This window comes from Hydra viridissima, unplaced genomic scaffold, assembly GCF_058129835.1.
Source record: "Hydra viridissima isolate aposymbiotic clone 2 unplaced genomic scaffold, HvirCarnegie_v1 scaffold_17, whole genome shotgun sequence".
NCBI classification, from domain to species: domain Eukaryota; kingdom Metazoa; phylum Cnidaria; class Hydrozoa; order Anthoathecata; family Hydridae; genus Hydra; species Hydra viridissima.
Genome location: NW_028324316.1, coordinates 2,562,802 through 2,574,031, shown reverse-complemented (window position 1 = coordinate 2,574,031; position 11,230 = coordinate 2,562,802). Strand labels below are relative to the sequence as shown.

Genomic DNA, 11,230 nt, shown 5'->3' with positions numbered 1-11,230 from the left:
GCCGCGGGGGCCACAGCCCCCCAAAGGACCTTTTTTGAATTTTGCAAGAGGAATATATTTGATTTTTTGTTTGTTTTTGTCAAATATTTTTGTTAAACTTTGTTTCTGTAAGTAAAAATGGGTAGAGGGAATAAAAATTCCTTGTTCTACATTTCGAATTTTAAAGTTATTAGAATGTAATATTCTTTTTGTATTCGAAATGTAATCGAATTTTTTTGGCAATATTTATCAAAAACTTTTTAATAAATTATTTATCTTAGTGTTTATAATTATGCAATGATTTGCTATTTTCAGATTTTAATATAAATTATCTGATCTTGTAAGTGATAATAAAACTAGTTCTGAAACTGAAAAATTATGGACTTAAAAAATGAATCCTCTGTATGTGCATTGTGTGGTAAAATGAAATTAGAAGGAGATTCGTTGAGCCAAGTGGGGGCAAGATTTGGAAGGAATGTTGATAACCAAGGAGCTCTTGGAAAATTAATTGAATGTGCTTTAAAATTGGATTTAAATGTATTGGTAAATGAACTGAATAAAAAACAAGAGACAGGAGAAAAGGTTTTTATTCACTCATCGTGTCGAACTAAATTAAGAAACCAATCAAAATCAATTAAACGATCACAAGCATCGATGGAAACTCCTATTGAAAGAAAACGTTCAACTCGATCAGAACAGATTTTTTTTAATTTTAAAGAGCAATGTTTTTATTGTGGAAATATGTGCACACTTGACAGTCGCCATCCTGAGAGAAATAATTTCATAGAAGTAAGAACAAAATCATCAAAAATTTATCATGCAACTCTAGAGTTATGCAACGAACGTAACGATTTTTTATCTAAAACAGTTGAAGCTAGACTTTTGAATATAAATGATCTTGTAGCTGTTGAAGCACGATATCACATCTATTGTCGTGCAAAATTTGAAAAACCTATTACTACATCAAGCTGTGGAAGACCAACATCAACAGAAAAGCTTACTGTCTTTAATGCAGCATGCATAAAACTTTATTGTACAAGAGTTTATTCGAGCGGAAAGAACTAGTAACTGGAACCTACATATTGCTACAACAAAATGTATGCTAAAACTACTTGCCTCAACAGGGCACAATAATTATACAAAATCATTACGTTTATATTTACAATCAGTGGATGAATTAGCATGCACTCACCCAGAAGTATATAAACAGTTCCTCAATGGAGAACATCCAGTAAGGCGCACTTCAAAGAGTTGGTCTGGAATATGGACTGATTTATCAATAGAACAGATATTAATGAAATCGTTAAAGGGCAAAGGAGGAGTTGTTGGCAGAGGAATTACTGAAAATGTTTTACATGTTTGGACAAGTACAATGCATAGGTAAAAATAAAATTAAATATTTATTGTTTCGTTTACTTGGAATTTGCTAATAAAATAGATATTTCCAGCAAAAACTAAATGGGGCAAATATTTACAAATATAGAAATAATATTTTTTATCAAGGTGCGCTGAAATGACAGAAGCAATAAATTCATTAACCTCGCCAAGAAACTCAAGTAAAGAACACAAAGAACTTTGTGCGGGAAGGATTAGACGTGACTCTGAAGATTTTCAAAAAATTAAATCATGGTTTGATTCTCATAGCCCATTTGATGTAAGAGAACAACTTCAGGCTCTGGACTCAGGGCTTGTAGATGAGTTTAATCAGGTGACTTGTGATTGTTCTGAAAGCATTGGTGCATCAATACTGGCACAAATGAATGATATGACATACACAGAAGTATCCTTCAAAAGGAGTAATCAACTCAAAAATCTTCAAGGACTGTACTCAAATATTAAAGTCAACAATGAAAATATATCAGTTGATCCTTTGACATTGTTTTTGCGTTTATCAGTTATCGTTGAGAAAAAACCAGAAAAAGAAATTGAAGACTACTTTTACTATGAACTAACTTCGTTCCCTATGTCACTTTTTAAAGATGGTCTTATGCGCAGTGCTCAAAAACACAAGCTGAAAAATTACCTAACAAAGCCAGTTATATCTATGCCATTTGCTCCTTATTCTTTAAAAGTTGCCGATGGTGGCGCTCTTTTATACTGCTGCGATTGGAACAAGGGTGAAATATTTGACAATATTTTTGAAAAGTACATCCAATTTCTTAATTACCTTAAAGTTAGTGTAGTAGTATTCGATGGATATGAAAATTCTACAAAAGACGCTACGCGTATAAAGCGTGGATCTTTATCACAATTTGCAGTTGAAATACATAAAAGCAATCCTTGTCCGTCTGATAGAAGTAAATTTTTCTCTAACTACGCCAACAAAAAATCATTTATCCGAATTCTAGAAGTTAGATTAAGAGAAAGAGGTTTTACTGTGTATGTGTGTCATTCTGACGCAGATACTACAATCGTTAAAATTGCACTTAACTTTTCCAAAACAGAGCCCGTCACAATATTTGCTGATGACAGCGATATTCTTTGCCTCTTATTACACCACTGTAAATCAGTTGAATCTTTACACAAAATATATTTAACAAGTATGACAAAAAGAGTTGATTGCCAGCGTGAATGTTATGACATTGATCAGATTATTGGCAGTACAGCAGAACATGTCATTAACAATATTCTTTTTGCGCACGCATTTACAGGTTGTGATACAACATCAGCAATTCACAATTTTGGAAAGACTTCAATTTTTAGAAAGCTTGAAGCCAAAGACTTGTGCAATGCAGCAAATATTTTTTACCATGATGATAAATCGCCTGATGAGATTGAAAATGCATCAATTCGTTTCTTTCAGCTGCTACATTCCTCAACATCAAATCTACAACAAATACGAAAGCAAAAAAACGAGGAAATGATAAACTCAGATCGAGCTCACATAGACCCTTCTGTTCTTCCACCATCTCCTAGAACTGCTTAATACCATGGATTGAGAGTATATCATCAAGTGCGTATTTGGAGATGTCTAAGTGAAATTGATCTTGACCCACTTAATTGGGGATGGAAATTAAATGGCTTTATGTACTCACCAATAGCGACAGATGAAAATGCAGGTCCAGAGGATATCCTAAAGGTTGTTCGATGTGGGTGTAAAAACTCCTGTTCGAGTCGATGTTCCTGCAGAAAGATGGGACTTCACTGTACTTCATCGTGTGCTACCTGTCACGGGATTAACTGTACAAATATTGAAAAAGTTGACGAAGAAAATGAACCAGCCCATGACCGTCACTTCTCAGATGTTTTTACATAAATTTTAATTTAATCAGAATAAGTAAGATAAACTTAATGCATAAAGATAAACTTCTTTGTAAATATTTTTTAACATGCTCTTGGTAACATTACAGAATAATTACGTTTAACAGTATTTTATATATTTTGAATATATTTGTTTTGTAAACACATCTTTAAGTCAAATTTTCAAAAAATTGGCTAAAGTAGCGTCCCCCTCTGCCTTTATACCGTACTTTTAGTTATTATTATTTCGCTTTCAGTTCATTAAACCAACTACTAATACTTAGGAGTAATAAATATAAAAATATATTACATTTACTTGCTTAAATTATAAATTCTTTTAGTAAAAAAACGTCAATTTTGGTGCTTTTCTGCTAATCTTTATGACGTCACAACTTTTTTTCCCCAAAATAAAAAAAATTACCAATTACTCATTTAAAAGAGGAAAAAATAAGCTTTCCAACGATATATAACATGTCTTTATACTAATTTTTTCTAGGTTAAGACTAAATTCTACCGGACTAGTCAGAAATGCAGTACCTTAGATGGAAAGCTATAACATCACGGTAGACAATTTCGAACAGCCCTAATTTGTAACTGACGCAAGTATCTTTGTGGAAATTCTATTACTTGCATTAATAGAGATGGAAACCGCTGACACTTTATCAGATTTCAGTTGCATTTATTTTGTTAAGTCTTATTAACCGAGCTCACTAGATCACTATCTATCACTTAAAAGCGATGAGCTAGAGTATGAATCAGGGTCAAAAGTCATTATCTCTAGCTTGCTAGCTTCACCAATACAGCCTACAGTTTTCATAAAGTTCAAATAAACCATGCCCTGCGTTTTATTCATCGCTTTTCTTTTCCAGCAAAAGTATTGCAAACAAGATAGAAACTGGACTCTATTTGCACCATTCAAAATTATCAAAAATTTAAAAATCTAATTATTACCGTTAAAATCTTATTTGTTTATTATTGGCTTATGTTTGTAATAAAATGCTCAGCGTTGGCATGGGTAATATCGAATATCTAATGTCACTAACTTTTCTGATTTACCAAATCCTTGACATAGCCGCTCAAACGATCATTAGGTCATGATAGCAGACAGCACAATATCCCGTTTAGAGGGGAATCCTGTCAGCCAGATATTCCCTTGACTTTGTGTAGATAATGGTGAAGATTTGACCATCTTACCTGGAAAATTAACAAGCAACAAGTTAACTCCGAAGCAAAAACGCACCAAGTTTGTAATTTATTGCCTGAGGACTGATTAGTATTATACAGAAATAAGATAAAATCTAAAAAAAATGTTCCTTTTTATACTTTGATCTATTGTCTGCATAAATAAAATAAACAAGATTAAAAAACAATTACTCACAGAATCTACAGAAGTGAAGGCTTCACTTAAAATAATTATCAGATTCTCTAAACTGCGTGCTGAAAAAAAGAAACGGTGTTAGTAAAACTTGTTATTTCAACAAGATATGAGGCTACAAGATTTCAACAAGATGGGAGGCAATCGGTTCGGTTATTGGTCACATAAAATTTAAGTTGTTTACATATACTTGATATAATACTTTTTTGTGATTAGTATTGAATTTAACAGTTTTAAAATTATGGCCGAAGTACGGTACTGTACCAGTGAACGCCATCTGAGAACGGGCATTTTTACAAGTTTTGAAATTTCACTGACTTTAAAGCATATTGTTCAATTTTGCTGATATTTTTTGTATTTCTGAGGTCATAAGGAGGCTTTTTGACGGAGGGAGAGAAAACAATTTCACAGAATAAAGTTTTTTCCTATATCTGCTGAGACACCCAACCACTCGTTACACCCTGATAATAACTAAAATTGCTTTGTGTTATAACTTTACAAATGACCAACTTAATTGTGTGCTACAAAAGAGACGTAATGCGAGAGGGTTTGTGTAAAATTACAAGTAAACAGAGAGAAATTTTTTAACTAAAAAATTAAGAATCATAAAACTTCTTTTTAACAATATGAAAAAGTAAACCTATTCTTCAGTTAGGAAACGCTTGGTTGGCCATCATAACGGGTACGCACTGAAAAAAATAATGAAAGTAAGTCAATCTTCCGATGGTATTGGGTAGAACTTTCCATTACAACGTTGAAGATTTTCCAGCCACCGTTGAAACAAAAACTTCTTAATAGCAAATTCATTAGCGTAATATCGCTCATCTTCGTGCCTAAGGTATTCGTTAATTGTGAAAGGTATGTGACGAATACTTTCTTCTGAAAAACTTGTTTTACTTAAGGAATGACCTAAGTATGGGTTTTTTAATCCTCCGGTGTTATGAAATTTTGTTAGTTCTAAACGCTCTTCGTTCCACTTGATACTTTTCCCAGTGACTTCTAGCTCTCTGTGCCAACCAGAGTTTTTTTTGCTTACATGATCAATTGTTTTTGTTGGAAAAGTATCCGGCTTATTACTTTTAAAAAAAGAAGTTCCAGGTGGATAAACATACCCATGTTTTTTATCAGAAATGGAATTTTTAAAATTAAATGGCTGAAAGCTTCTTCGAGTAACTAAAGCTCCATGTGTATCTTCATCAAAAATATGGGTTTTTAAACCATCTTTGTATTGACTGTTCTGCTGTCTAGGAAAGCTGGAATTTACATCAACATAAGAATGATTCGCTAGTGGTATTTGTAAACGAAGCAGTTCCATCTTTTTCTTACAACATTTGGAGGATTCACTTCAAATTAACAAACTGGAAAGAAAAAACAAAATTAATGAAGCAGAAGAAGCCTATGATATTTCAAACTGCTTATCAGCAATAGTTTATTAACAAAAATTTAAGAGCTTAATAATGAACACAAAACAAATAATATTCTTATGATTCTTCCATCCATTATGATCTTACTTTTAAAAAAAAAACGATACGATATTAAAATCTACAAAGCAGGAGGTTGCTATTTAAGAATGCAAAGTAGCTCAATTACAGAATATCAACAGATATCACCCCCAGTCAAACTTATAAATATCAAAATTCTTGAAATTTGCAGAAGTAATTAAAAATTTATGTCGCATTTGTAACATTTAATACTCAATAGTCAATTCGCATTCTATACTACTTTTAAAATGCCATCGTCAAGAAAAGCAACATCATCTCCATGACTACAAAACCAAGATTTATGATTTGCTAATATTTAAAACACGATATTGGGTATCTAAAAAAATGTGACTCTAGGAGCTTACAGAACAGGTATAATTAAAATAAATTAAAATAAATTAAACTCTTAATTTCAATCATCATACAGCTGTTTTAATCAAAAATAGAAAGAATCCAAGATAGCATTTGAACAATTACTATTACTTAAAAAATTTCCATATGCTTTGACATTAACTGATGGTTTAACATATGAAGGACAACTTATATAGGAAAAAGTCAAAATGGACTAGATTTTGAACCAATGATACTTTTCAAGCATAACACTAAACACTTTAAAATTTTCAACCAAACAAATTTCTCTCAAAAAGGTCTAAAATTTCTAGTAGAACCCCTTTGGAAATTTTTAGCTTCAATATTTTTTTTCAAAAATTTAGAGGTTACTACATTCCAACCAAAAAATTCAATTGTGTAAAATTATGATCAGTATAAAGAAATTTCAGCTATAACGAATGAAAAAAGTTAAAAATTTGAATTTTAATCAGACACGCACACAAGAACTGAAATAGTGTCCATTCCCTGCAATTCATTTATAATATAAATAAACACTACTAAAACTTTTGTAACTAACTGGCTTAATGTTTGAAAAGATGTTAAAGCACAATTTACCAACAAAAAAAAACAGTGATAAAAAAGAAATAATTTAAAATAAAACACCTTGGAATCAGTCAAAGTAACAGGTCTACGAAATGGCTGACTTTGATTAACAGATTTGGAACTTTTCTGATTGGAGACCTGATTATCAGCTAATGGTTTAACTAATGATACTTGCTGATGAGCAACCTAAACACATACAATTTAAAAAAAGCTATTTGAAGAGCTCTTCAATTAGAGAGATATTCAAGAAAGTTTTAATCTTTAATAGGTATACAAAAAAAAAAAAAAAAAATAACAATTAATAAAGCAAGTAACAATGATTATAAGAGTAATAATATTGACAAAAATAATAATAATAATAAAAAGTAATAATAATGATAATAACAACAACAAAAACAATTAAATAATAATAACAATAACAACAGTAATGTTAAAAGCAACAGTAAGTGTACCATTTCTTTTTTGATTTGTTTGGTGCAATTTGAGCAATACCAGATTAAGCGTGGATCATTCATATCTTTTGTAGAAACAATAGGTTTGTGACATTTTTGGTGGTAATGTGCCTGACACTCAGAACATTGAACAATAGAATTATCTTCCTCGCCATATTGCCTCCTAAAACAATAAAATGCTTACTAATGATTTTTAGCTACACTTAATTTGAAACTTCTTGTGAACTCATTCTAGTATAAAAAACACAAAACACATTAAAAAATGTACTAAAAAACTAAAAAAATTGAAATTTCTAATTGTGTTTATATTGTTTATTTGTGCATTACAATCACAATAAGCAAGCAAGCAAGCAAGCAAGCAAGCAAGCAAGCAAGCAAGCAAGCAAGCAAGAAAGCAAGCAAGAAAGCAAGCAAGAAAGCAAGCAAGCAAGCAAGCAAGCAAGCAAGCAAGCAAGCAAGAGATAATGTTACTTGTTTTGATTACCATAACTTAATTAAAACCAAGAGGAAAATAAAGAAATCTCTTGTAATAAAAAAATTCAAATGACATACTTATAACAAACATTACATAAAGGTTCACTGAAATCCATTATCTCATCTAATGAAAACTCTTCATTGAAAGAAAAGTCAGAAGACTGTGAAATTTCCGTTGGATCTATCATTTTTTTCTTTAAACTTGGTTCAAAAGAGCTTGCTGAAGCAATCTCTTCAATAACAGACTCTTCAACCTCTAAAGATAAACACTGTTAGATCACAAACTTATTCAGTGATTGATTAAATTGAAATCCTAAAAATATTACTTCCAGGTGTGTTGTGAACATTTGTTATTTCAACCCACTCTTGGATCTTCTTTTCTTGTAATTTCTTAAACTTAAAACTGTAAACTCTTATTTTTGAACAAGGCCAAGTTTTCTTACGCTTTTTAACTTTGGTTTGTTGTATGCTTTTTAACTTTGGTTATATGTATGCAACATTAATTTTGGTTAACTTTGATTGTATTTAATTGATTGATCCTTTCTACACTATTTTTTTATTTCAGTCTTAGAAAAAGTTTTAGAAATAGTATCAACTGTCTTTGTGAAAATGGTGCCTTTTAATAGAAAGAACTTAACATTATGAGGAGAAAGAATAATTATGAACATTTACTTAAATATTCTGCACTATTGAAGACATTTAGTACTTTCTTAATAAGATCATACTATCCAGTATCTTTAATTATTTCATATAGATTTTCTACAAATGACGGCTATCAAAATAATTTAGCCTATAGCATGTAATCATAAAAATATAGAAAAAAACTGTAAAGCCTACAGAAAGTTACAATTAAGTGAAAGTCAACATAAATAGTTGTGACACACTTGAAAAGGATTCCTTTATGTCATCATTGTTGCTTGTAACTTCTTCAACATTATTGATCGCAATGCTCAAATCTATTTTGTCATCAGTTTCTGAAGCTAGGTCAAGTATCTTCATCTTATTCTCATCAAGAATTTCCTGAAATGAAACTTTTTGCACTGAACTGCTCCACTTACAAAACTTTATCATTCTATCTTTCTTCATTCAATTTAAAGAGATTTGAAAAAAAAAATTTTCCTTACATTTCAATCAAAATACTTGTATGTAAAAAAATGAACTTAATTGAACTCAGAATCTGAAGGCAGTTGATATACAACAAACAAAATAACAAAAAATTTACAAAATCAGTTAAATATTTATTACAAAAAAATAAACACCTAAATTAATAAATATAGATATTCATTTATTACAAAAGTCTCCGGTATATTAAAATTGTTATTTAGAATTCTGCACGAAAAGACTTAAATGTAATGAAAAGACAATGAAGAAAACTATTAATAATCAGCCACCCATTTAGTTTTTAAATGAATAGTTTATCATGTACTAGTGCACTTGCTAAATGCTTTTTTATGTATTTTCATAATAGTGTTTGAGATATTATCAAGTGTCACAGGAAATCTTACAGCCACCAACAAAACTAATTGATACACCTGAGGAAACTGATGAATTGTACAAACAAAATATTTTGACTCATAAACACTCATTTTTTTGCAACAAGCTTTCAAAAATGATTTTTCAACCTAATATGTAATTTTAGGCTTCTATTATTGCTTGAATATTGAAGTATAAAAATCTGTTGATGCTTCTTCAAAGTAATAAAAAAAAAAAAAAAAAAATTGGAAAAAAAAAATTTACATAGCAAAGGGAGGTTTTTTTCTGGTCCAGATTTTAAAACATTAAGAAAATTTAAAATAAATTTTAAACTTACTTTACCATTTTTTTTTGGTAATTTTTTTTTTGGTAATTTTCAACTTATAATTAAATAAATAATCAGAATTTAACAGAAATTCTTAGAACATATCAATCAACTAATTCTTTTAATGTGCATTTGGATTTTATTAGTGCCACCTAAAATTCTTGTATTACAAAACATACTAAAAAGATATTTTCAGAAAAGAAATAACATAGTGATAAACTAATTTCAAGTGCAATTGAGAAGCGTTCACCCAACAATTTTAGTAGTATAACTATTATGGTCTGGCGAGCCCAATTGAATAATTTCGAATTAGCTTCCCTAGTTAGGAAATGAAGTTTTACTCTTATTTTTTATTTGTTTTCAATTGGTCATATAAACAAAAACATAAAACATTTGGCTAGTTTACTAGTTTAAAATGTATTTTCATATTGAAAAGAACTTACATTTTTAACTTTCGAAAAACCATATGTTTTTTCTTTATAATCATGTAATAAATCTTGCAATAGTTGAGCAGAATCAGCACTCTTTGAATGAAGCAGAAAAATCGCTTTTAAAAATACAGAGTCTACTTCTCCAGTTAGTAATGTGGTCATCTTCCATTCTAATACAGCCAAAGCTGTTTATAATAATTCATGGAATTCAGTACTTTACTTTATTCAGGTAAAAGAAGGAGATAATATGTCGGCTAGATTTGAACTTCCTTTAACGTCGGATTCGTTTTAAATGACACTTTTACTCAGAGTTGATAACGCTTCCTGGCGGCAAAATAACTTTATGCCGAATTGCCGACTTTTTTTGGAGGGTGAAGCCACTTGCGGCCGCCCTCAGAAGATATTTCGGAGGCAAATTGATTTAGAGACCGCCTCCAGTTGCTTCCGCTTTCCGATTGGCGGCAGCCTCCAAAACGTGCTGCCTCAATAAAAAAGTTCTGGCGGCAACAGCCAATTGAAAGGCAAGAGCCTCTGGAGGTGGCCTTTGAATAGGGAGTTTTGTCATGTGACATTTTATCGCGGAAAAAAATATATCGTACGTTTTTGAAAAACTTCGTCCAAAAAACACAACAAATGATTTTATGTAGGTGTCGAAAAATAAAAACCCACCCATATATATATATATAAATAACACTCCCATATATATATATATATATATATATATATATATATATATATATATATATATATATATATATATATATATATATATATATATATATATATATATATATATATATATATATATATATATATATATATATATATATATATATATATATATTTAACACTAAATTTTCTGAGCTCACCTTAGCGCAATAAGTGCTAAACCTTTTTTTACAAATGATACCAATCATAAATTTTGGCTTAGAAATATTGATCACCCTTAATCTCGTTTTATGTGAGGAATTTTTTTAGTTTTCCCAGAGACACTAAAAAATTTCACTATTTTTAAGAACTTGTTATTATCGTATTACTATCTGACTGCGAGCAAAATTATTTACAAT

The 11,230-nt window shown here is 30.2% G+C and overlaps 2 protein-coding genes and 1 pseudogene across 5 annotated transcripts; 2 read left to right on the top strand and 1 right to left on the bottom strand.

Moving 5' to 3' along the window:
• Positions 1 to 239: 239 nt before the first annotated feature.
• LOC149877063 (uncharacterized) lies at positions 240 to 1,044 on the top strand. The gene has a single exon (XM_090074503.1). The coding sequence runs from the start codon at positions 358 to 360 to the stop codon at positions 1,042 to 1,044; it is 687 nt and encodes a 228-aa protein (XP_089930629.1). The 5' UTR covers positions 240 to 357.
• A 118-nt stretch (positions 1,045 to 1,162) lies between these two features.
• Positions 1,163 to 3,366, top strand: LOC149877062 (uncharacterized; annotated as a pseudogene). The gene is made up of 2 exons (XR_016448377.1): positions 1,163 to 1,359; positions 1,483 to 3,366. The product of XR_016448377.1 is annotated as an uncharacterized LOC149877062 (transcript).
• A 511-nt stretch (positions 3,367 to 3,877) lies between these two features.
• LOC149877061 (integrator complex subunit 12-like) lies at positions 3,878 to 10,620 on the bottom strand. Of its 3 annotated transcripts, XR_016448379.1 has the most exons (8): positions 10,176 to 10,511; positions 8,819 to 8,954; positions 8,013 to 8,190; positions 7,461 to 7,623; positions 7,069 to 7,194; positions 5,235 to 5,952; positions 4,598 to 4,656; positions 4,166 to 4,413 (listed from the first exon to the last, which is right to left on the bottom strand). XR_016448379.1 is itself a non-coding variant. In XM_090074646.1 (6 exons), the coding sequence occupies exons 1-6, from the start codon at positions 10,323 to 10,325 to the stop codon at positions 5,935 to 5,937; spliced, it is 771 nt and encodes a 256-aa protein (XP_089930772.1). In that variant the 5' UTR covers positions 10,326 to 10,620; the 3' UTR covers positions 5,161 to 5,934. The 3 variants fall into 3 exon arrangements, 1 of the variants encoding a protein (XP_089930772.1); XR_016448378.1 differs by having other exon boundaries at positions 3,878 to 4,656; XM_090074646.1 differs by lacking the exons at positions 4,166 to 4,413; positions 4,598 to 4,656 and having other exon boundaries at positions 5,161 to 5,952; positions 10,176 to 10,620.
• Positions 10,621 to 11,230: the final 610 nt, after the last annotated feature.

Excerpts from the sequence above, each read along its gene's own strand:
- LOC149877061 (XM_090074646.1), bottom strand. The coding sequence starts at position 10,325 with ATGACCACATTACTAACTGGAGAAGTAGACTCTGTATTTTTAAAAGCG. Across the intron at positions 8,955-10,175 it reads GTTTTTCGAAAGTTAAAAAT|GAAATTCTTGATGAGAATAA; the intron begins GTAAGTTCTTTT and ends GTTTCATTTCAG. Across the intron at positions 7,195-7,460 it reads AACAAATCAAAAAAGAAATG|GTTGCTCATCAGCAAGTATC; the intron begins GTACACTTACTG and ends GTATGTGTTTAG.
- LOC149877063 (XM_090074503.1), top strand. The coding sequence starts at position 358 with ATGGACTTAAAAAATGAATCCTCTGTATGTGCATTGTGTGGTAAAATG.